The sequence below is a fragment of the Mauremys reevesii genome, linkage group 2, assembly GCF_016161935.1.
Source record: "Mauremys reevesii isolate NIE-2019 linkage group 2, ASM1616193v1, whole genome shotgun sequence".
Lineage (NCBI taxonomy): Eukaryota > Metazoa > Chordata > Testudines > Geoemydidae > Mauremys > Mauremys reevesii.
The window spans coordinates 113,228,613-113,255,556 of NC_052624.1; the positions used below are offsets into that span (position 1 = coordinate 113,228,613).

General features: G+C 43.2%; 1 protein-coding gene across 6 annotated transcripts in view; it reads right to left on the reverse strand.

Annotated features, from left to right (window-relative positions):
- The window catches only part of LOC120398988 (tubulin polymerization promoting protein), a 116,836-nt gene that overhangs the window by 53,657 nt on the left and 36,235 nt on the right, over positions 1-26,944 (reverse strand). For 5 of the 6 annotated variants that reach the window (XM_039526828.1, XM_039526827.1, XM_039526831.1 and 2 more), the window contains one exon: positions 15,338-15,421. The exons of the other annotated variant lie outside the window; for it this stretch is intronic. In XM_039526828.1, the coding sequence (XP_039382762.1) occupies positions 15,338-15,421 (84 nt within the window). The remainder of the gene's footprint in view (positions 1-15,337; positions 15,422-26,944) is intronic. 6 annotated transcript variants of the gene reach the window in all.

Consider the following 26,944-nt stretch of genomic DNA (forward strand, 5'->3'; position numbering starts at 1 on the left):
CAGCTGGACATCTGGGAATAAGGGCAGGGAGAGAGATCCAAATAGTCCATAGAACATCAAAATGAAAGTTAGAAAAAAACTGATGAATATGTTCAAAACAGTAAATAAGTGGCGTTCATAGCCTGTTCCCTCCTATTTGGCAAGGAACTAACTTTTCAGACTGGAAGCATATATTGCATAAAGCCCACTAAAATGGTGGTTTATTTAAAAAACAAAATGTAAAATCAATTAAATACTGTAATAGCAACAAGTCATGATGGACTGCATTAGTAGATTGAAGCACACTTACATATGCACCAAACACTTACATTCACTAATCACCTACTAATAGAATGCGAGTCTTTTTCTGTTAGAAAGAAGGAAGGATTTTTATGATACATTATACTTTTCACAATATACTTTTCACTTTCACGTATGTTGTGGAAAGGCTGGTTTCCTACAATCTGAGATGCCAACTTTTGCCCTCAATTGTGTGTATGCACATATGTAACTGCCACTGAGCTCATGGAAACTTGTGAGCAGGCATACAAGTGCAAAATTTGCCTCCTACTTGCCTAGCCTGTATTTCATAAGAGGGATTCTTGACCAAAGAGAAAGGTTATCTTTTCCTTTCATCCTCTAACTCCATGCATGCCTTTTTTATGCAAATTAACTGTAATTCAGAATCCTAGGTTGAAAAGAAGTTTCTAGTTTTGCAAATCTGGCCAATTTGTCCAGGCCATAAATGCTGCAGCTGTTTTATGTTCCACTGAATTTTAGAATGAGATCATCATCAACCATAATCGTGTTTTGTGATTAAAACGAAATAAAATTCTAAAATAAAAACATAAGGTTGCACTCAGTTCATACTGGAAATGGTAATGTCAGTCGTGAATCTGTGTGTGTTCTTTCAGACATGACACTAGGTAAAGGTTTATGAGCACTGGTACATACTGTGCAACAAGACTGAAAAGTGACTCCTGCAGGGAATTATAGGAGCTGGATTTAGTACAAAACAAAGCCTACACACTTTCTTTCGCTACAATAAAACAAAACAAGACTCCAAACCCACCCAACTTCATTTTAGACTACAAACACTGCACCTGTGTTACCAAGGTAATGGCTCCATAGTCCTCTTGTTCACTTCAGGCAGTGGGTCAGTAGTTTCCCACTCGGACTCTTACTTCCAGTCATTATAATATGTCTATTCAGAGCTGAACACTTTCCAGTTGGCTCATTCTCACTCTATGTACGTGAATGTCAGATATAAAAAGAGAGCCAGTGGAATGACTGGATACATTGGGTCAAACTGTAAATCTGAAGTGACTCCTCTGTTATCAATGGAGTTGTTCTATATTTATTCCCAGTGTACTTGACAGCAGAATATGGCCCATTATTCTTTATGCTTACACATTTACATGTCTGATTCATTTAAATTATCTGAATGTAGAATCTCCCGATTGTTTCCTTCTGAAGTCTAAATCTTTATCTGGGGTGGTCATCACTCAATTTAGTAGCATTTACTGTAAGGTGGGTCACTTCATTTTAAAAGCTTGCAAATCTGATCTAGTATCCCAACTCTGCTATAGTCACCAGAGTGATATCAACTCCAGAACAGCCTGAGTAACTTGGCTACCCGTGGGTGGAACTAGGGATGTAAAAGTTTAACCTGTTAACTGATAAGCTTGATGCTTATCGGTTTCAGTTCCGCTGCTGGCTCCAGGCACCCAGGATCCCGGCTGCTGCCCAGTGCCCAGGACTTTGTTGCCACCATGCCTGGGACTCTGCTGTCACCTGGTATCCTGGCTGCTGGCCCCAGGGCTCTGCTGCCTGCCCTACTGGATTCTTTATATGTTATAATATCTATATTGTCAATTCAGATATATTACTTACTGGTGAAGTGTATGGGATCTTATCTTGCAGGGTTTTTAAAGAAACTAAAAAGCACATGTGACCAGAGTCCTCATCTTGTAATGGCAGGAAATTGATCTTGTGATCTCTGGTTAATCTTCTTTTGGAAGGTGAAAATGGTCTTACCAATATATCCTTGTTTTACCGCCCCAAATACAGCAAGCAGTTAATACTATGGATGTGAGTAAAAATCACTGCAATAAAACATCTAACCCTGTGCTCCCGGCCCCTGCCCGCCCCTAGCTTTGAACCCAGGCTCCACTCCCTTACCCCCGTCCACGTCCTCCCTTCTGGAGACATGACTCTGCTCTGAGCACCACCTGGGTGGGAAGGACAATAGTAGGGGCTGGCTTTCAGCAACCCCACTACTAAAAATGTTCGAGCGCCACTGGTTCACACTGAATCTACTGCACATATTATCTTTGTCAAGTGCCTTTATGAACAACAAAAACAAACCGTCTTGTGTAAAACTAAAACCCACTTTTTTGTTTAACTTTTTACATAAATATCCTCGAGCTGTCTAAAAACACAAAAAGTCTGATTAGAATTTCAACTCTACTGATTTTTTTTTAAAGAAAAATTAACATGTTTACATGTTCTGGTGTCAGTCTTGTGCGCAGCCCGTTAACAGTAAGGCCAGCGTTGGAAAGCACACATTCTGCAGGCACAGACGATCCTGGAATGCACAGGTAACTCTTTGCCAGTTTTCCAAGCCTTGGAAAACACTGTGCATTCACCTTCCACCACTCCAATGGACTGCATTCCAATGTAAGACAGGGCACCCTGAAGTAATTTTCCAGTTTGTTTTCTACTGCATTCTTCTCATTCTCCTTTTGGTGTAATCTTCACCTAAAAGCATCACTATAGCACTCCTCTAAGTTTCACACATTTTTTTCAGCCCTGGCTTTATTGGCTCATCTGGTTCAGCACTTCTCAGTTCAGCCCTGGCATGCAGAAGTTCTTCTATTTCTAACATCAATGCAAGTTGCAGAAGCTTTGATTTAGCAGCGATCTGGACAACAGGTGAAAGAAACCACATGTTTATGGCATAGATCTAACAAGGAGGCAATAAGTACAGGTTTAGCAGTTATGGCAGGATCGTTGGGTTTCATGCAATGCTCCAGAGAGTGACGAACAGCAGCCTTGGAATCAGCGACTTTTCCATTTTCGACAGGAGCTTCGCTTCTGAGGGGAGTTTAGAGAAGACGGTTGCAAATGGGATAAATATTTGAAATTGACACTGACTGTTCAGCAGACATGGCAGTTGTAGCACATTTTAAAATGGAAAGTAGTGGTAAGATATCCTCTCTTAATTGTCATTGCTTATCTTGCAGCTGAAGCATATGGGCATCAGATGGTTTTGTTACAGAGCTATCTGAAAGCACAGGGGTTATAGCCCACGCCGGGATGCTGGGTGGCAGCAGAGCCCAAGGCGTGGGGCCGGCGGTGGGGATCCCCAAGTGCGGAGCCGGTGGCAGGGCCCCATGTAAAATGTGGGAATGCTGCAGCACCCCCCCCACACACACACACCCAAGTTCCCTGGTTAAAAACATTTAACCGAGATAATTTTAATCGGTTACACAGTTAGGTTTTTTACACACTATTAACATCCCTACGTGGAACACAGGCAGCCCACGCAAGTTAAATTCCCCCACCTGCAACACCAGGACCAGACCATATAGATTTCCAGGAAGCTTCCCCTGCAGGTACTAATCCAACCTAGAGGACCAAAGTGGCAACCACAGACCTTCCCAATCATGCAGGATGTTGGGTTCAGTGGGTCTGCATAAACTGAATCTATATCAGGCTGTGCAGGGCTAGTACAGAAACCCCTTCCACAGGGGGTGGAGGAGGTAGACAGGTGCTCTTGTCTGGCCGCTGCAGTGGTATCGCCATCACACGGCCCCAGTGCAGGCATGAAGTGTTGCAGAGGACCTCATTCTGGCTTTCTGTACCACAGATGAATTTCACTCCCTGTGACCCTGGCTAGATCACTAAAACTCTGTGCCTCTTTACCTACTTGTAAAGTGGGCAAATGACCTACCCTCTGAGGGTATGTCTACACGGCACTGTGTGTAGCACAGGGAGACACACCAATGTTAGCTTTCATGTAGCTAGAACGGGTAGCAACAGTAGCGAACATATGGTCCTGTGGGCCTGTACTTAGGCTAACCACCCAAACACAAGCCAGTCAGGGATTCCGGATACATACTTTGGTTGCTAGCCCACACTGAAGTCCATGAAGCCCTTTCTTCACTACAGCTGTTACCTGTGCTAGCTACATTTAAGATAGCATGGGTGTGGCTGCCCATGCTACAATCACACCTTCACTTTGCAGTGAAGCCAAACCATCTGAAGCGTTGGGAGAAGTAAATCATTTACATAACATCCCAGGAGGGAAGGCACATATACAATAATACTATTCAAGTCAAGTCCTGTTACTTTTATTCACCCAAGTAGCCCCACTGATTTCCAAAGGGACCAACATGTGGAAGCTGAACAGAATTAGAGCCAGAATTTTTTTTTCAAAGTTATTTTTTTGGAAAGACAAATCAAGCACACATTATAATTTAAAGGAAATGAAGAAAGTAAATTTTTAATTTAAGTTATAAAGAGAAACCCAACACCACCAAGTTGTCAAAGGGATAGTTAGCCACCAAAAATATCAATTTGAATTTCCTGTGCTGTTCTGGGGAAGCTGTGTTCTTCAGTAAATGTGACCATGTTTTTCTAGGATTAAAAGCAGTTCTGCAGCAACTGTATGCAGGAAATGACGCAATATTTGATATTATTACACAAGAAAGCATTTGGGTAAATGTATCCTAACACTTCAAACCATCATCTTATTACCTCAGCACTGACAAATGCAGATGAAAACACTTAAAAAACAAATGCCATGACATATACAAAGCGAAACTGATAAAATGAAAAGTGCCTTGTTCATAAGACGGCTCAGACATGTTTTTAAAATAAAATCATCATTCCACTTCTAAGTTTATAGCTGCTTCACTGCAGTTGAACTCCTCGCCTCTAAAGAAACCCCATTCTTCACAGGCAATCCTCATACCCTGAGCAGTTGTTGAAGCTGTGAACTTACTTCCCCCCCTCCCCAGCAGAAACACAAAGCAACTCCAAAACAGAAGAAATTCAGATTCCCTCTCACTCCAGATGGTCCTCCTTCACCACACCTTTCAATGTTAATATTTATTATCCCTAGAACTAGACAAAAGCCAGCCAATGACTGACCTGTGTGTTGTGGCTGGACAGCTGTGCTGTTGGCTTTAGAATAAAGTATCGAATTCTAAGCAGAATGATTCAACCCAGGCAAAATGGCTTTGTTTAAAGTGATCAAGTTGTGATTTGGGGATGGAGCCAAAGGGGTTAGGAGGTCAAACTCTAAAAACAGACTTGGAAATCAAAGCATGGAGCACTGACTTCTTGTAAGCAGTGTGACAGGGTGAGAGCAAATTAACTTCTTTAATTGGCTGCTCTGGGGCCTTTCTACAGACCTTGACTGGGCTGGAGGACAACCAATAAGACAAACAGTTGTTTTGGCAGAAACTGGGACCAAGCTAATTTTGCATTGTGTGCATTTTGCTTTAATAAATTACCACCAATTCCTTCATCATACTCATCATGATATGAAGTGTAATTCTCCTAACAAATTACATTTCTCCCATGTCATTCTTCTGTGGAGATGGGTGGATTAGTATGCAGGTATCTGCAGTAGCAATTACTATGAAAATGCAGTTTCTCCCCAAAACTGGCAATCACGTCTTGTACATATGACTAGATGATTTCTTTTGTTGATTACTATGAATTGTTTTAAGATCTGATGAAAGGGAGATGAGAGTTTGGAAGAAGATCTGACACTTCCCCCTCGTCTGCTTATGTAAATTTGTATCATCAACAATTCTGTTTATCTTTACGATAAAATTACTCACTAAAATGCAACTGACATCTTATAGACCCAAGCCATTTATGGTCATACTAGTAAAAACTGACCTACTGGAACAGAATGCTTTGGTTGTTTTTGTCAAAATCCCATCAGTTATCAAACTGAACACACACCACAATGCACTCTCAACTAGTACTAGCGCTTCCATTTCCTAATGTGAGCAACAAGCAGATTGCCATCTTCTTAATCACTTAATAGGAATCCCGCTCAGACTTGCACATGTGTTTATCAAGGTCTTTACCACCTTTAACTAATGGGACAAAAAGCCACAAATCCAACCTTAGACAAACCACCACCTAACTTCACATAATCCCAATAAAAAAAAAGGGGGATGTTCATCACAGTGCCTGAAAAAGTTACCTGTTCACCTTTGGATACATTCAGGAATATCATCCAACATGGTTATCAATGATGAAGTATTTATTTCCCTCCATCTGATCCGTTTTTATAGTACCCATTCATACCAATCCAACTTTCAAATCTGATGAAATTCACAGCAGGTTTTTTCTTTGGAGGTCTGGGCAGTGTCGCCAATTTACATACCATCCTTGATAAAATAACATGTCCTGAAATGTCTAATCATCCCCTCTTCAGTAATCTCTTGAGCTAAATAGACACAGCTCCGCTTTTTCTTCTTTCCTCATAACTCAGTCCCTCTCAATTCATCAATAATTTTTGTTGTTCTTCTCTAAAGAACTTCTAATTTGACACTTTCTTTCTAATGTTGGAGTACTAATAAATAAGAGATTCTCACCAAACCAGAAGGGAAAGCTTTGTATGTAATCCTTAATTAACTTTTTTTTTTTAAGTGCTATTTCATGTTGCAAATTAGTTTATAAATTTGCTTTTCGCTAACACTCCTCCTGGAAATATTTCAGCAAGAGCTTTCCAGGCTCCTCCAACTCACTGAATCAATGTGTTTCTCTGTACTAGGGCTCATCAAACACTTATGTTGAAAAAGATTTTCCTCCACCTCAGGAAAAAGAAAAGAAGTGATTTTACTAATTTACAGTTTCATATAAAATGTTGCGATGAAAATTTTTTAAAACTGCAAGATTTCCCACACTATTTTTTTAATTAATTTACAAATGGGAAGGGGGAAGGGAGAAGGGAGATAAGAGCATTACTTTCTCTTGTCCTTCGTATTTTGAGAGACTTCACACATACACACACTTTTCCACTAAAAAAAAAAGAGGATGAATAAAAAATAATCTTTAAAAGTGTGAATTTTCCCACAACTTTTGAAATTAATAAAAAGTAAGAAAGGGAATTAAAACTTGAAATGAAGTTTCTTATTTCTAAAAAATTCATTTTGAATCTTTTTTGGCAAAAAATGAAAAAAGTTAATTTTTTAATGTTAATTTATGGGAAATTTTATTAGCTCTACTTTTCACTTTTAAAAATAATTTTATTAGCTTGAAGTGAAATCTCATTCTGTAACCTTCTTTAGCCGCATTTTGCATCCATTTTACATAAGAGTAAATCACTTCGAAGTGCAAAGAAATGGAGAATCAGGTGCATAGGGTACAACCAAAATCCCACATGCAGACCTCCATCCTTAACCCCAGACAACAGTGAACCTCCGCTTGGTTCTTTAACATTCCTAGTTCCTCAAAGCTACCATATCTGCTGGACTGATATAGTAAATCTCCCCAAACAGAACAGATTTTGTTCCCTAAAATGTATTCTTTTCTACGTTACCCATTAGATTCAGATTTCAAATGCACCAAAAAAAAAAACACCATCCTACAAACTAGAAAATGATGAGCTCAAAGCTCTCGGTTCACTGGCATTAGATTCCCAACAGCAAGCCCCAGAAAATCTTTTCTCCTGAACTGATCCATTTCCCTTCCCAGTCTGCTTTATTGTAAATCAATACCACCTTTTAATCAACATTGGTGCAATATCAAAGCTTGCATCCTCCTAGTTTCTGCTTACCTTTACCGGGTACCATTTACTAACTAGATGGAAAAGTTTTACAAAAAATTAATTATGGGCTTGGATACACAAGAATATCATCCAAATGTGATTCACATATAGAGGGCATCTATTTTTCTTTTTCATGTCATCTGGAAATACAAATGATCTCTGCACTGCCTTCTGAACTCCTTTATTTGTGTCTTAATTTCCCCTGTTAAGGAATGCCAGCACATTTCTGTAAGGCAGTGTTTCCCAAAATTGGGACACCACTTGTGCAGGGAAAGCCCCTGGCAGGCTGGACGGTTTGTTTACCTGCCGCGTCCATGGGTTCAGCCAATCGCGGCTCCCAGCGGTCATGGTTCGCTGCTCCAGGCCAATGGGAGCTGCTGGAAGTGGCGCAGGCCGAGGGACGTAGTGGCTGCCGCTTCCCTCAGCCCCCATTGGCCTGGAGCAGCGAACTGCAGCCAGTGGGAGCAGGGGCAGCTCCAGGCCCCAGCACACCAAGCGCGTGCTTGGGGCGGCAAGCCGCAGGAGGCGCTCTGCCGACGCTGCGAGGGCGGCAGGCAGGCTGCCCTCGGCGGCAAGCCGCGGAAGGCAGCCTGCCTGCCATGCTTGGGGCAGCAAAATTCCTAGAGCCGCCCCTGAGTGGGAGCCGCGATCGGTCGGACCTGCAGACACGGCAGGTAAACAAACCACCCGGCCCACAAGGGGCTTTCCCTACACAAGCGGTGTCCCAAACTTGGGAAACACTGCTGTAAGGGAAAGTATTTTTCAAGGAGATGCCCATAGTAAAACTGTAAATACAGTACAAAATTCTGAAAGGTGCTGAGCACCTGCGATTTCCCAGTGAGAACATGGAAGTTGCAGATGCTCAGCACCTATCAGAATTTGGCCCAGAGTGGTGGAAGCTTTGAGCTGTTATTCCCACTGACCTTGGGTGCACTGCTAGATGCTCAGCACTTTTAAAAACAGGCTACGTATCTGAGTCTCTAAATATGAACTTAGGAACCTAAAATTGTAGACTTATTTTAGAAAATCTTGGCAGTATTGCTAAAAATCATTGCTGGATTGTGGCAGCAGTATTCTTTTCATAATGGATCCTTGTTTAAAGTTAGATCAGAATCTCCCATATTCACTTAAAATGATCATCAACTACACTTAACATTTTCTTTAAAACTATGATTTTTTTTAAATCACAGGACAAACTCTTATTGGCAAAATCCTCTTTGAAGACTCACACAATTTAATAACATTTCCATTGTTTTTCTTTTTGGCAATAGAAGATTAGACAAAGATGGTTTGGGGAGTTTATTTTATTACTATTGCAGACACAAGCATACCCAGACACTAGCACTGTGGCATTGCTGAGGATGTCAGCAGGAATGTTCACAGCTCTAGTAACTAACAAATGTCTATGGATTCAATGTTTCGGTGCCTCCTTTCTCTAGCGGCATTGTTTGTTAGGTAACTGCTGCTATGGAACACTAAGGCTATGTCTATACTACCACTCATGAATAAGCTACCCCCCTGAGCGACATAAGTCACACCAACCTAAGCGCAGGTGTGGATAGCGTTATGTCAACGGGAAAGCTTTCCCTGCCAACATAGCTACTGCTGCTCATTAGGGGTGGATTAAATAAATCAACAGGAGAGCTCTCTCCTGTCAGCTTAGAGTGGCTACACTAGAGAGCTCTGCCGGAATGGCAGCATGCATGGTATATTCTGGTGCTATCACAGGCAAAAGTGGATAGTAACTGGATAGTCCAGTGGTTGGAGAACTACCTAGGATTTGGGAAACCTGGGTTCAATTCCCTGTTCTGTCACAGGTTTCCTGTGTGATCATGGGCAAGTCACTCATTCTCTCTGTGCCTCAGTTACCCAGTTGTAAAACAGGGTTGATATATCAAGTACCTAAGATAGATATTAAAAACATCCCTTGTGGCTCCAGAGCTGGAAAAGAACAACTCATACTTCCTCTCTGATTCCACACAGAGTGTCATGGGGAAAAGCTTAAGAGCAGGCATTACCAGCTGTAATGGATAAAGGTGGTTTGTAATTCAAAGGGTGAATTTAAGATTATACTAAGTGAAATCAGTGTCTTCAATTAAATTCTTAACTGGTCCAAGATTATTTACTTGATAAAATTTAAGGAAATAGCCTCTTCAAAGAGGTATACTTTAAATGGATCTAAAAATCTTGATTCATGATTGATGAAAGCAGTAATCGTTTCTAAATAGAGACCCCTCAGAGTAATCAACATGAATCAATATATCACATCCTCCCAACTGCCAAGCCTTCCCTCAGCCGTATCCCAACCCGATATCCTGCATGCCTGTCTCACTTACCTACCCACACCACTCCCCTCCTAGCTGCCATGTGCCTCAAGCATGCTCCCAGCATCCAGGCACTATCCAATTTGAAATTATAATGAACTTGAGAATGCACAGCTGGAAGAAAGGCTATGTGTTCGCTGTCACAATTGGGTATATGAGGCAATAAGAGCACAAGGGCCTCTTTCCCAGGGCACCCACATGGGAAGGAGCCAGAATGGGGCTGATATGGTCTCCAAGCATGAGGAGCAAGTATGGCAAGGCAACACTCAGCACTCTTTTAGACAGTGATCAGGCAGGCTGGTGACAAGTTCAGGCACTGTCTGTCCTAAGCCAAAAGCTAAGAGGCTGCACTGGGGAGGTGAACATACTCAGCCCTTTTTTAAAGGTTTAGTACATATTGGACACAATCCTATGGCTGTCCCCAGCACTCCTGGAGCCATCTGCCCATCTCTGTCCTCCGCAGGCCAAATGCCTCTGGCCACTACTGCTCACATGCTAGGACGCCTCACACTGCACATCACTCTGGGTCTCAAAGTCATAATGTCATGCTCAGTTATTAGTGAAAAGTGCAGTTAACAAGGGTAAAGGGTTGAATGGATAGTGTGGGGTAATGCCATATAATCAACTCCTCTGATGCACAGCAGGCAGCCAAACTGTGGATTAACTGGCATTACCCTGTGGCCTGTTGTGCTTTAATGGTAAATATATCTAAAGACATTGTACTTGTATACATAATCTGCTTCTGATTATTAAGCACACAGCCAGTCTGTTTTCTAAACCAATCAGAACTCAGATGTTCAATAATGACACAATGAGCAGCTGTCACATTATGGTACCAGTCCATGGATTCATTGCTTTTGCTTGCTGCAAGAAACCATTATTCTGTGGCACACTTTGCTGATGATGTTAGCATTTACCATCTTTATCGATGATAGGATCCATAGAGCCTAAGAAAAATACATCCACTGACTCCACAACTACTTCTCTTATTAGTCTACATTATTTTGAACTACAATATTTGCAGATGGAGGGCATGAGAACAAAGAGGTTTTGTTAGAACATTGGATGGTGCAGTGAATAGCTCTACTGAGATGCATGGCCTTGCACCCATCAGTCACTGATGCCTATCTATCCCAATTTGCTAACCATCACAAATGGCACTAACTGTCATCCTTGTTGGCAGGCTCAGCAAGGACAAAGAAATAAGTGACTATGGAGGATTAATTTTTCTCTCACTCAGTTATGAATCTGTGTCCTCCTAGGGGTCTTCCTACACTCTTGTTCAGGGAAGCTCTTTTGCATGTTAGTTGAATAGTGGCCAGCATCTATCATGGAGTCTTAGCTGGATGCAGGTGAGCCTCATTAATAGGTAGTGCAATTCTGGAGGGTGTTGGTGACTCCAAAATATCAAGCAGTCTGTGGGAGTTTCTAGGATGATTTCCTCATCTACACTAGCCTCTAACTCCTCAAACATCTCCTTCTGCTGTGAAAGGGTAGAGGGAGGATGTGAAACCCTGGTCCCCCGCAGGGATGGTACTAGTGTTCTAATGAATTGTCGCCAATAGGCAACCCACAGATCACAATATGGCCATTGCAGAGATAGCATAGAGAGTTGGCTCCACCATCCTGTGGAAGGGGGTATTCCCAAAGGGGTATGTAGGAGAACCGCTAACAGAAATCAAGGAGGCCGACTGGGAGTCCTCTTCTTCCTCCATGTCCTCACATTGTAGCGCAGCCAATGAGAACAGAGTCCTATGCTACAGAGTACCAACTCAGACCCCAAGGTCTTGGTACCATGACAACAACGGGGACTCTGGTTCATCTGACAAAGCGATCCCTGGAGTATTAGAACTCCTGCATTACCAGAGAAAACCCCGGTACCAACACCATAGCTGAGGTTGCCATGGCAGGAGCTGACAGTAGCAGTAACAATAAAGGAACCATGAGCTTTGTCAGACACTTACTAGGTACCAAGGGTACTGCTTGTAAAGGCATCCCCAGCTGAGCTACTTGCATTGGCATTAATGGCTGGGTTAAAGCACACAACAGAACCAATGCGGGATGCTTCAGTACTGATGACTGGGCCGAGCTTGACGATACCCTGTGCTTACTCTCCTTACTAGTGGAGTGTACCGGCACCTTATTAGAGTCATGCTTCCTCTATTTGGATCTCTGGGGCTTTGCGGGCCCACAGGTACCAGAGAAAAAAAGTGTCCTTGGTCTCAACAGTACCCTTGAAGACTAGAGACCTTGTCTTTTTTGGGGCTGACTCCTCAGATACAGAGTCCATGCTCCTCTTTTTGTGAGTCTTGGTAGGGTATTCCAAAGGCTTCCCTTTCTTAGGAGAAGCATTCCTCGAGGCTAACTGGCCACTGGATCTGTTCAGGGACAGATGTATGGGGCAGAGGGCAGATGGGGGTCTGCTGACCTGGCTCAGAGGCCAGGGAATGTTCCATCGTCAACATCCTGAGCTTTATCTCCCTGTTCTTCCTAGCGCTGGACTTAAGGGCTATACAAAAGGAGCACTTCTGGGCGATATGGAAGTCCCCCAGGCAATAGACACACTTGGACTGTCCATCGTTCACTGGTATAGCTGATAGGCAGCATTTGAAGCCCAGCAAACTGGGCATATCCTGCCAGGAAAGGACAAGTCTCCTGGGGGAAAAAGAGAAGGAAAACAGTCCTCTCACCTTAACTAACACACACTAACAACTCCTCTAAACTAAAAGGATGGTGTTTGCCAGAAGCTGGAAGTGGATGACAGGGACAAGTAGAAAAGTAGTTTTTAACCAAATACATTTACAACTGTGTCACAAGCATTCCCCCCATTCTCCTTTTCCTATATATGAGATTCAGCTTCAAGAATCCTTCCTTATTATCCTCTCCACCTCTAGACAAGATATAAACAAACAGAGAAGGAGCAGGCTGGAAAGGAAGAGCAGGGTGAGACAGATTCAATTTTCGTCAGCCTTGAGAAATGTACTCAAAGGTTTACTGCAAAGGTACTAAAAGTAAAAAGAAAGTGGGTGGGATGGGGACGGGAGGAGGTAGCTGTGAGGAAAACATGTTCTGATTTCAGTACAGCTTAATCTGGTAATTTCCCAAAGTAAATTGTACCTGTCTATATTAGAAGTTAGTACTGGTGTAACTAATTCAGAAGTCTAGAGTTGGAAGGTGTTGGACTACAATATTACACATGAATGCTAGAAATAGGGCATATTTGTTAAACAGTGAGAGTATTTAACCATTAAAACAACTTCCATAGGGATGTGGTATATTCCCCATCACTTGCAATCTAAGTCAAGACTGAAAAAACTCTTTTTCAGAGCTATCCAAAGCTCAAACAGAAGCTATGGGCTTGATGCAGAGATTACTGGGAGAAGTTCTTTGGCCTAAATTAAACAGGACATCAGATTATATCATCATGGTTCCTTCTGGCTTTAAATTTTTTCTTAAAAAAAAAAAAATCTATGAATGTCATTTCAATCTCAAAGAAGGAGACTAACAATGAAGTAGTGGAGGCCAGAGCCACCCAGATGGGGGGGGGGCAAGTGGGGCAATTTGCCCCAGGCCCCGGGCCCCGCAGGGGCCCTCCACAAGAATATAGTATTCTATAATATTGCAACTTTTTCTTTATGGAAGGGGCCCCCGAAATTTCTTTGCCCCAGGCCCCCTGAATCCTCTGGGCTGCCCTGGTGGAGGCAAGAATTAGAGTCAGACCAAAGTAGTGGCCTGCATACATACACCACTTTTTAAACTTTAGCTTGTGGGAGATAACAAAAAATAAAATAAATTTTTTAAAAAATTCACAGCATAAAAATTGTTGGCTAAATTAGAATTTGGATGGGAGAGCTACAGGAAGCAGTACTGGTTACTCAATAGGTGGTTTTATTCCTCTGAGGGTATGTCTACACAGCCCGTGGTAGTGAGCCTCCCAGCCCAGGTCGACAGACTCATGTTCGTGGTGGGGCTCACGCTACTGCACTAAAAGTAACTGTGTAGATCAGGGGTCAGCAACCTTTCAGAAGTGGTGTGCCGAGTCTTCATTTATTCACTCTAATTTAAGGTTTCGCATGCCAGTAATACATTTTAACATTTTTAGAAGGTCTCTTTCTATAAATCTATAATATATAACTAAACTATTGTTGTATGTAAAGTAAATAAGGTTTTTAAAATGTTTAAGAAACTTCATTTAAAATTAAATTAAAATGCAGAGCCCCCCTGGATCTGTGCCAGGAGCTGGACAGCGTGAGTACCACTGAAAATCAGCTCGCGTGCCACCTTCGGCACATGTGCCATAGGTTGCCTACCTCTGGTGTAGATGTTTCAGATTGGGCTGGACCTCGGGCTCAGAAGCCTAAAAAAAAGGGTGAGCTTGGAGCTGCAACTTCAAAGCTCTATCTACACAGCCATTTACACCACGATTATCCAAGCCCTGCAAATCCAAGTCCGTCAAGCCAGGCTGGGAGGCTCATTGCCAGGGGCTGTGTACACATACCCAAAATAACAACTCTTAACCCAGGAGCAGTGCTGTATCACACAGTAACAGCATGGTGCTTGTTGGGAGTGTATTGTTGAAAATGCCAATTTTGGATAGCTTGGTCATTAAAAAGCCCAGAGCATTTTTTCCCCGTGAGAGGGGGGATGCTAACCCAGGTGTCCTGGCTACATCCCAACTCTAGTAATTATGTTCAATCTACCTAAATTCCTCATTAGGTTTAAATTCAATAGCTTCCTCCATTTGCTGCCCTAACCTATTGTTTAGCAGTGGTAACACAGCTGTTGTATTTTACCCTAGAGGGGGTTGCCACAGAGACTCATATACATATTGTAAGTATTCTGGGACCTATCAGGATTACCACCACTAGAGAAGAGTGAGCAATAGCCGCATTATTATTACTAAATTATTTATATTACAATAGCAGTTAGGACCCCTAGTGAATAACCAGGACCTAGAGTCTATCCAAAATTGGGAAAGTTTTGTCCCCATGGAATATTTTTGAAGTTTTCCATTTTTTGACCAGCTCTATCAGGGCCCCACACAAGATGTACATGCTTTTTTAAAAATAAACCACAGCTGCATAAGGTTTAAGTCTTGACAATTACTTGAAGAGGGTAAGAATGATCTACTTTCCTAAAGTCAGTGCAAGCATCCGCAGAGGAATGGTTTCAAGTAACAGTAACTTCAGTGTCAGCACGGCAAGTAATTCCATACACAGCCTCCAAAACTTCTCACCAATAAGTAGCCAAGCTAGCACATGACCAAATTATGGAACGAAGAAGAAGGTGTCTTCTGGACGGCATCACTTCCAGTGACACGCTGAAATAAATAAAATTACACTGTACTCGTTTGGCTTACATCCAACACTGCTGATGTAAGATCATGTCGTGTACAACTCTACAGGCCGGATCATGTGCTGCACAGTTAGCATTTGCAAAATGAACTTTTCCATTCCTCCTCTGTAACACTAGCTCCAGATTCCTGCTCTCAAGTATCCCAAGATCCCAACCAGTTACAAACCAAGGGTTCCAATAGCATGATTAATGTGAGCTTATGTACAGCTGAAAATGTTTTTCTGCCAACCTATTTCCGCAAGAGAGCCTCACAGTAATTCATGATACAAACAGAAGTGGGAGACCATGTAACACAGAAACTTCAGCAATCACTCAAGCTGGGTTTTTGGCTAATCCTTCCTCAGTTTACTAGTGCCATCAATATCTAAAGATGGGTTCAGAAATACATTTGAAAATAGAGGTACAACACAGCCTCCCTCACTAAGCATGGCCATGCAGATTGTTCTGGTTCTATTACAAACACCCTAAGCAGCTCTGGATAACAGGAACAGCACAACAGCTGTGCCACTGACTCAGGTTAGCACATGCATTTTTCCTTTAGTACAGTAACATACTTTTTCCCCAGAGAGGGACCATTTCTTTTAGCGGTTATCTGGCCAAAGGCAGATTAAATAAATTCCAGGTTACTGCTCTAATGGTATGTTAAAATATCTATTTCAGGTGGTTATAGTAACCTTTCCTAGTTAATCTAGTTACTTTATGATGCATATAAATTAGATATATCTTTCGTCCACTAACGTTTTTCCTCTAAAAATAACATGTATTTAGCTCCTATAACTTCAAGACAGTACTTAACCTTTTTTACAAACCTTCAGGAATAGTGTGAAGCACATAATCAGGAATATGTGCAGCTTTGGCTGCACATGCAATACATACTGTCCAGTAACTTTGTTTCATATCTAGTATAGTTTGTTGTATGAAGCAGTTCTGGGTTACTAGATTTAGGTATAAATGCAAGACATTAATCTGGCTAATAATAAATCCCACCTCCTACAGTCATACCTTATGAGGATCTCAGCAAGTCATCTGAGGGGATTTTAGAGTGAACATTTTAAGACTCCCATCAGAATTCAGGAGCAATGTGAGTTTTAAGGATTCTTCCTTTTCTAGGTATACGAATTCTACCTACATTTATCCATAAAACAACCAACATTTTTGTGAATAGGGTGCTTAAGGAAGGAGCAAAATGATAGAGGCAGGCTATCCAGGCAGAGTTTGTTTTGCTAAATTCCTTACAGGTAGACTAATCCTGCTAGGTTCCTTATAGATTGGCTAATACCTTATTTTGTTTTGGTTTTGTTTCCATGGAGAAGGGGAAGGACACTAACCTTGTTATTGATCTAGAAAATACTTATTTGTTATCAGTAAACAGGGTTCCAGCTTTTAGCTTGTATAGTTAAAAACACATTTGATTTGGTTAATTAAATAGGTAAGAAAAACGTTACAGTCTAACTGGAGTAATATGAAAATGCAGTTCTACTTGAAGTGATGAGAGCTATATGAGAGACTGTCTGATATCAGAACCTTATTCTTATTCAAAACCAAACAAAAAGCCCTCATAAATCAAGAACTGCTTCATGCAAACTGTACTGGACAGCAAAGCTGTTGGACAATACATGCTATATGTGATGTCGTGTAAGCACACAAAGGAGCTGGGAAGTTCCAAGAAAACACAAATACTGCCAGAGATAAGTATTCATGTGAAATATGTTCACACAAAATACTATTTGTAAAATCATAACTATCATACATTACTGACCTATACATTTTACATTTGCACAAATTAGATGGTAGATAAATATTCACATACACTTTCCCAGGACTGCCCACTTCTATGCTTGTAAATACTTAGGTTGTTTGGGTTTTTATTTTAAACAATAACCATCATCATCACCACCACCGTTTGTTGATATACATACATAATAGCAACCTTAATTTAGGTCTTTGGCTTCTTGGATACTACAGTGGATTAGGCAGCCCCATCTGAATTGTAGTTTCAATTAACATATCTGAGGTGTGCTGAAGGAAGAAATAACTATTTTAAATCACTTTCTGCTGTAATTTACCTGCTTTTTCAGCTTTCAGTTGTGCCCTCTCTCAGTCAGCCTGAAAGTCAGAGATTGATTAAACACAGATAATTCCCTAGGTATCATTCCAAATCCAATTAGTACTCATTTCCCCATATAATCAGATAGTGTGCAAAAATCACATAAAACAGGTAGAACAGTTATCAGGTGGGATTCTAAAATCAAAATACTAATGCCACTTTGAGAATAATTCCAATAGGAAAGATGACAATTTTCAACTGTGTATTACTATAAAGATGCTTCATTTACCTAGGAGAGTTGATTTGGAAGTCTCACTGCATTGCACAATATATTTATAAAAAGCCACAAGAGGCATCAAAGTGTTTATTAAACAGGACATACTTCAGTCCAACTTCTTGGGAGGACTTTTGAATAAGCACAGGTTTCAAAGTGCTGCTCTTTTACAAGTGTTTGAAGTAATATTTTTCAATGCAAATAAACGACAGCTGTGGTTGTATTTTGACTGTTAAGTGGGAAAAGCATATTCTCATCCTTGCCAGGAGTTTGAACTAAGTAGCTGTGTAGGCTGATCACATCTGGTTTAATCCTTCCATGATTTTACCACAGCAGTTAGCTACTGTTGAATTAAAACCCAGTTGGCCTCAGGTAGAAGCAGTACTTGTGAGACTTAGTTGACCCGGACTGTGGGAACCAGGCTAAACAGCTGACTTGCCAGTATGTAAGAACATGGGTAGATCTGTTCAGATCAGGACATAGCACAGTATATTGTGAGGGTTCTCCATGGGAACAAAAAAATTCCTCTCTCAAAAACATGGAGGAGAGTTTTCTGGTCTTTAGAATACATAGCTTTCCCAGCAACAATGAAACATGTCAAAGCAATGTCAGAAGCTATTACTGGAATTTAAGGGTACAATTATGTTTTTGATAGATTTTTTTGCTGCACAATATTTTTGGAGGGTAGGAGAGGTAAAGTATATTTACAGGATTTCTCTAATTTAAACAGGAGTCTTCAGTAACAAACTGGTATTGAACCACAAAAAAAATTGTTTAAAATTTAACACATAGTAACATCAAAACAAACAAATGTTTCCATGGAGACAACTACCTAAATAAATGCTCACAGGAGAGCCAAGGCATGACGTCACCCAGGCCTGCCTGCATCCATAGTAACATGCCAGTATAAACAGAAATATTTTGATTTTTCTATAAAGTAATGTCATAGAATTAGCAATTTTATGGCAGTGCATAAACCATTTTCTTACAGTGTTAAGTGCTTGCACTTCTAAAATAAGGGCAATGATATTTATATCAGGGCTATTAATACCACCACCACATTAACTGCATCCAACAAGTGGAGCATGTGTATGGCATATCTAGTGTATCAAATTCCCCTGAGCAGTTGCTGACCCCAATAAACAAAGAAATTTATGTTCCCAAAGCAACACGTCGGAATGCTGGTCAGAGGGCAATCATATCTGTTCTTCTTAGATAGTTTGCTTTCCATAGCTTGAAAAAACAACAATACTCCCAGATCTGATGTCACAGCCTCAATGTTTTGGTGGACTAACATGAAAATCCAGACACGTTTTATATTTTTCCACTTCTAGCTAGTCATCAATGAGCCAACTGTCTCTAGGGCCACAAGACTCACCAAACTCATCACACTGTCCCTGCAGGTTCATGGCTTAGCCATTACAAGAAATGCAGATGAACAGATTTTACAAATCAGCTGTCAGCCCTGACGAAAAAGTGACATTAGACTGGGGGAGGGGGGGCCAATGAAAAAATTGTTACTAACCTTTCTCCAATGTTGCTCTTTGAGATGCGTTGCAATGTGTCCATTCCAACGTAGGTGTGTGCACGCTCTGAGCACAGATGCCAATTTTTTCCCCCTTACTGGTATCTGTTGGGTCAGCTCTCCTGCCCCTGGGTGTCGCATACTCATATCATTGATATAAAAGGGCCCTGCCAACCCTGCTCCCCTTCAGTTTCTTCTTGCCGACTGCCTCCAAGAGAGGGGACAGAGGGTGGGTTTGGAATAGAGACGTGCAACGCATCTTGAAGAATAACCATTACAGAAAGATTAGTGACCATTTTTCTTCTTTGCGTGCTTGCACATGTCCATTCCAATGTAAGTGACACACGAGCAGTTGTACTGGAGGTACGTTCGGAGATTAGGGACAGGCCGACCGTAACACAGCCTAGCTGAAGTCGGCATTGTCTCTGGCCAGTTGTGTAATGGTGTAACGTGTCATGAACGTGTGAACCGACAACCAAGTTGCCACCCTGCAGATGTCATGAATTGGAACTTATGCCAAAAAGGCAATGAAGGAGGCTTGAGACCTTGTAGAATGGGCCGTTAGATTAGCTGGGGGAAGAATATCCATGAGCTCCTAACATGCTCTGATACATAAAGTAACCCACAATGAGATTCTCTGTGCAGAAGTGGGGAGACCTTTCATTCTTTCTCCTATCGCTATGAAGAGGTGAGTGGATCCACAGAACAGTTTGATTGTTTGTATGTAAAAAGACAGGGCACGCTGAATGTCCAACAAATGGAGGCGCTGTTCCTCTCTATTGGCATGTGGCTTAGGGTAAAACACTGGCAGAAAAACTGCTTGATTGCAATGGCGAACATGTTGCCAGCGGTTTCAATGGGTCATGCACTTTGACAGGACAAGATTTAGGTCCCACGTGGGAGTGAGTATACCCTCTCCAGACACTTGAGAAACCAGATGACCATGTTGTGTGAAAAGACAGAATTGCTGTCAATCTAGAGATGGAAGGCTGAGATAGCCACTAAATGGACCTTGACTGAGCAAAGGACTAGACCTTGTTGTCTGAGCAGAAGCAGATAATCTATAACAAGTTCCAGAGATGACTGCAAGGACAGGACTTGACGTTGGGAACACCAGATGGAGAATTGATTTCATTTTGCTGGGTAGGTGGCTCTGGTGGATTGCTTTCTACTGTCCATTAGGACCTCATGAACTTGCTCCGAGCAAACTAGTTCCTCCGAATTCAGCCAGGGAGCTTCCAGACCATCAGATGAAGGGATGTGAGGTTAGGGTGCCGCAGCCAGCTGCAATTCCTGGATATCCAGTCTGGGTGCAGCGGAAGCTGCCCTGGTGTCTCCACGGACACGCCTAGGAGGATGGAGAACCAATGTTGCCTGTGGCACGCCGGGGCTATGAGGATGACCTGTGCTCGGTCCCGCTTGATCTTCATCAAAACCTTGTGAATCAGCGGGATAAGAGAAAATGCATAATATAAGCACCTTGTCCACTGTAACTGGAACACATCTGCAAGAGACCTTGAGCTGTGACCTCTCAGGCAGCAGAACTGGTAGCATTTCCAGTTGGTTTGGGTGGCAAACAGATCTCTAATGGGAGTCCCCCACCGTTGGAAGATGTCCTTCATGATGTCTGGATGGAGAGACCACTCGTGGGGAGAGGAGAAAGATCAGCTGAGGCGATCTGCCAGCTGGTTCTGAGTCCCGGGAAGGTAAGATACCTCTAGGCTGATGGAGTAATTGATACAGAGCTCCCATAGGCGGATGCTTCCTGGCACAGGGGGGAAGAATGTGCCCCGCCCTGCCTGTTAATGTAGAACACAGTCATATTGTTTGTGAGGATCAAAATGCACTTGCCCACCAGGTGGGGCCAGAAATGCCTGGCAGGCTAGACATATTGCCCTTAGTTCCCTGACACTGATGTGCAGGGAGAGCTCTTCTTGGGTCCAAAGACCTTGAGTTCTGAGGGACCCCTAGTGGCTCCCAAGCCAAGGGCCAATGCAGTGCACATCAGAGACAAGGATGACTGTGGATTTGAGAAGGGTACCTCCACACATACTGTCTGGCTGTCCAGCCGCCATGTCAGCGAGTTGAGGACCTGTACCAGAACCGTGAGCACTGAGTCCAGGTGATGGCAAGAGGGGGAGCAGACCGTAGCTAGCCAGGCTTGTAGAGGTCTGAGTCTTAGTCTCGCATGTTGCACTACATGTATGCATGATGCCATGTGACTCAGGAGGCTCAGGCACTTTCGCATAGTCATGTTCCGACAATCTTGAAGAGATTTTATCAGTAGGGCCCTACCTAATTCATGGCTATGAAAAACACATCACGGACCATGAAATCTGGTCTTTTGTGTGCTTTTACCTTATACCATACAGATTTCCCGGGGGCAACCAGCGTTTCTCAAAATTGGGGTCCTGACCCAAAAGGGATTTGCAGGGGGGGCTGAAGGTTATTGTAGGTGGTGGGTGGGGGTCACAGTATTGACAACTTTACTTCTGTGCTGCCTTCAGAGCTTGGCGGATGGCCAACAGCCACCACTCTCCGCCAGGCACCTAGCTCTGAATGCAATGCCCCGCCAGCAGCAGCACAGAAGTAAGGGTGGCAATACCATACCATGCCATCCTTACTTCTGCCCTGCTGCTGGTGGCGGCTCTGCCTTCAGAGCTGGACTCCCAGCCAGCAGCCACCGCTCTTCGGCCACCCAGCTCTGAAGGCACAGCCTCCACCAGCAACAGGGCAGAAGTAAGGGTAGCAGTACTGCAACCCTCCCTACAATAACTTATGACTCCCCAACCATTCCTTTTTGGGTCAGGATCCCTACAATTACAACACAGTGACATTTCAGATTTAAATTTCTGAAATCTGAAATGTCATGATTTTTAAAATCCTATGACTGACATTGACCAAAATAGACCGTGAATTTGGTAGGGCCCAACTTATCAGGAACACAATCGAGAGTAACCAGTCGTCCGGACATAAAGCCCATGCTTGCACCAAGTCGAGTAGTGCTCCGATGAACTCTATCTTCTGGACCAGGATCAAGGTGGACTTCTGGACATTTAACAGAAGGCCCAATACTTTGAATGTTGATTGGATGAGCCTCCACTTGAGCTCTAGATCAGCCAGTCATTGAGGTATGGGAACACGTGGACTATCCTTCTTTCTGAGCAAGGCCGCTACTCCCACCAGGCACTTCGTGAAAACCCGCAAGGCGGCCAACAGGCCAAACGGGAGCACCGCAAACTGGTAGTGGTTTCGGTTCATTACGAACTGTAGGAAATGTCTATTTCTATATTTCAGGTTTTCCTGGTCACAGATCGAGGGCAGCATACCAATCCCCAGGATCCAGCGAGGGAATGATGGAAGCCAAGGAAACTATGCAGAATTTCAGTTTCTTGAGATATTGGTTAAGATGTTGCAGGTCTAGAATGGGTCAGAGACCACCTTTAGCTTTTGGAATTAGGAAAGAGCAGGAATAGAACTCCTTTCCTCTCAAGTTAATGGGAACCTCCTCCATAGCTCCGACCCAAAGGAGGGACTGAATTTATTGCTCCAATAAGGGCTAGTGAGAAGGGTCCCTGAAGAAGGACCGGGGGAAGGGGGAAGAGGAAAAGGTGGGGTAGAAAGGAATTGGATGTTGTAAACCCAGTTCTATCATGCTAAGAACCCAGTGGTCTGAGGTGATATGGGTCCAGGAATCCAGGAAGTAGGAAAGGTGTTTGGAGAATGGGGGCTAGCTGGATCCAATACATATGGGATTGCAGTATCGACCCTGAGCATCTTGTCAAAACGAGTGTTTGGACGACCAAGTGTGTCTGGGAGCCAACTGCGCGGGGCCTGTGGAGGGGCCCTGCACCTAAATCCCCATTCCTCCTCCTCTGTTGGTCCTGCCTGGCAGTCTGCACGGTCTAACGGCTCATCTGCCGTGGCCTATACTGCTTCCTTGAACCTGCCGGTACATAAAGTCCCAGGGATTTCAAAGTTGCCTTGGAGTCCTTAAGGCCGTGCAGTCTATCCTCCGTCTTCTCCGAGAAAACCAAGGAACCCTCGAACTGGAGGCCCTGGAAGGTCTGTTGCACTTCCTGGGGAAGCCCTGTAACTGCCTGCAGGGATGCTCAAGCCATGGTCTTGCCTTACCCAATTAGAGAAGAAAACTCCAGCCTGGGGAAGTAGCTCCCTAAATTCTGTCAGCGACTCCCACATATTAAAGTCATAGCGCCCAGCAGGGTATGTCTTCTGCCCAAAGAGGTCCAACTTCTTAGTATCCTTTGCTTTGGGCGCAGAACCCGGCTGTTCATGGTGATCTTGCTCACAACCACCAACGACTCCCCTCCGGGGCAGGGGGGGGGGGAGAAAAAGAGTGCAAAAAAAGAAATTTGTACCCCTTGGCAGGAACAAGGTATTTACGCTCCATGCACTTTGCCATTGGTGGGAGGGAGGCTAGGGTTTGCCACAGGGCCTTAATCGGTTCCATGATGGCATCATGCAGTGGTAGAGCTGCTCTAGACAGGCCCACTGGCGAAAGAATGTCCAGGAGGCCATGGGTCACCTCCTTGACCACCTCCACTTGGACCCCTAGGCTTGAGGCTACCTGTTTCAATAGGCCCTGGTAAGTCTTATGGTCGTCCGGAGGTGGGACACCACGGCCTCATCTGGGGAGGAGGAAGAGGAGGCTAATGTTGGACCAGGCACCTCAGCTGGTTCTATAGCATCCACAGGAGCCTACAGGGCTTCCTCCTGGGGCTCAGTGCTGTGTTCGGTACTGCAGTCCATTTCTGAGGTATCCATTTCTGTGTGGTACTGGGGGCACCCTGGCTTCCGAAACAACTGAGTAAGAGCATCTCAGGAGATAGCCTGAGGTGGGGGAAATTCCCACAGGTTCCAGAAGGGCCACCGCCTTGTAGGCGGACCCCATGGAGATGATGGCCAGGCTCCTGGTGAAGAACTCGGTGCCAAGGTGGGGTAAGAATGGCTTGGGGAGCAGCAAGGTCAGCTGTGTTGATGGGGGAAATACAATTCCACTTCCGAGTCCAATGACGACGAGCTATGCTGTGGAGACCAGGGCCATGCCATGCCACTCGGTGCCTGAGAGGGTCACCAAGGAGATTTTGCAACTGTCAGTGACAGTTTTCCCTTGCACAGCTATTGCAGCATTGGGCAAGGAGCTGGTGGAGATTCCCTTCCACTTGGGGACACCAGAGGTGCCAGATCCTGACTCTCCAGTGATCCCAGTACCAGCAGGATTAGCAGACCCCACAGAGAAGGCTTCAGGAGTCAACGGCACTGCAAACTGGCTAGTGCGTTGACCCTGAGGAGGCGTCATAGGGTTCTGCAGTGCCATGGGTGCGGGCACCTGATGGTGAGGTACCGGGGACAAAGAGCAGCTCAGCATGGGTCTTGCTCTCTATCTCCCTTGTCCTTTGGCACTGGAGATCTGCTCTTCTCTTGGTGCTTACGGTGTTTCTTCCTGGGCACTGGGGAAGATGATCAGTGCCCAGAGACCCGTGTTGATGGAAGAGCAATCGGCATCGAGGCCGAGTTGCTTCGGGCCATGTCCACGCACAGCGCCAAGGCCAGTCTTAGGGCCGCCTCCATGAGGAAGACCTTCAATCGAGCAGCTTGGTCCTTCTGAATCCAGGCTTAAACTTCTTGCAAATTTGGCAAGTGGTCTTTTCTACAAGCTTCCCCTAAGCACTTGAGGCAGCTTGAGTGCAGCTCGCTCATAGGCATAGACTTACTGCACGAAGTGCAAGGCTTGAACCCCGGTGACTGAGGCCTGACTAGCACCGGGATGGTGGACAGCTCCGCTGTCTCAGAGCGGTGGAGACCAAACTATCTAGAAACTACTAAAACTACACTAACTATGTACACTAAAAATGAGAGAGAATCCACTAAGAGAAGGATTGCCTAGGCAATGAGGGTTCCAGCAACTGTCACGGGCAGTAAGAAGAAACTGAAGGGGATCAAGGTCGTCAGAGCCCTTTATACAAACGCTATGACTGCACAATGCCAGGGATGCTAGAGTTGACCCAATGGATACCACTAAAGGAAAACATTCCAGCAACTGTGCTCGGGGTGTGCGAACACCTACAATGGATGGACACGTGCAAGAACTCAAAGAAGAAGAAACCTTCTAAAAAGGAAGGCAGCTGCTCCCAGTGTTGAAAAATGCCTAAAGAACCCTCCATTCCAAACTTTACCTAGTGTTTGCTTGATGTGTTTCTCTAACAACTTTACAGTACTGTCCAGCCTGCATTACCACTCTTTTTAGTATGCTAATCATGAAAGAAACATACCTCCTAAATAAAGCACAGAAGGTGCAAGAAAAAATAGCAGTGATCGAGTGAGCTAATATTATTAAATATTTTCTATTAAAGCAGAGTATTTTAACATTAGCCAAGCATACAGGCAGAAGTATGGTTATCACAGTTACAGAAACATCCATGCTAAATAAATGACTTTTTGAGGTTCTGCTATGAAAATTCACTATCCAATATCTTGAAAAAGTGTCTCCCTTCTGGCAGGGCACTATTGTGGCTGTGCCTTGCTTTGAATTACAGCATTAAATACGCAAAGCGTGATTGAGGACCTTTTGAAAAATTACACTTCCCACAAAGTAAACCTTGGCTTCTTTGCTTATCAGTGGTATGTATATGTTTGTTTTTGCTGGTTTCATACACGACAGTAAAATAATTATAATAAAAATCACACATGAGGAAATTGAAATACAAAGCTATCTTTAAAACCAGGATTCTCCTTCAATATAAATAAGTGCACGGGCAACATACCATAGCATAAAACCCTGGGGGTATGTGGGGGAAAAAAAGACTCTATAGGCTGTGATGACATTCTGAGTCTACTGTCTCCCATGACAAGTTGAACTTGTTCATCTGATAAATAATCATTTACATAGTTTTGCTGGTAGTTTCAGGGAGGCAATGAGCATTTCCACCTAACAGTTCTCTCTCTGAAAGTGTATGTGGCAAGGAATGCTTTCACAGTCTAGGTTTACTGGATTAATACATTCTTTTATCCCATAATGCACTGTAAAACTTTATCATTCATTTAGAATAATTCTACTTGCCTTTACAAGGCAAGAAAAAGTGAAATAGCACTGTTCGATATCCATATGATGTTATTGATATTGAGAAATGTGTCTGAACTTTTTGGTGCATGTAAAACACGTAAATCAGAAATCTGTTTCCCTATTCGTTCTCTCAGACTGGTTAATTTAACCCTTCTGAATCGAGCTGGTTTGATTATTTGTTGTTAATTTAGTTCTTTTTCCTGTTCGGAATCCCAGTTTCTACCAATGAATGTTTTATACATAAATATTCATCTGTGTGAACAGCCTTTGAGTTGGTCTCAAGCTGTTCACTTCAGCTATTTACAGTCTGTAACTAGTCACCTCCGCTTACATTCTCTGACTGGGTGACAAAGTTTTTAAATTGGAGAGTAATGAATGGTGATCAAATAGCAAATAATTAAGGCCCTACTTGAATCACTGGATGATTGTTAAATAATTGTGGCTGAGTTGCAAACAAGACATGGAAAAAATCACAGAAAAGTAATAATGGACCTTTATTAACTGTGGTAATGTGGAAAAGCCAGAGAAGATCTATTTGTTTAAGAAAAAATTGCTGGA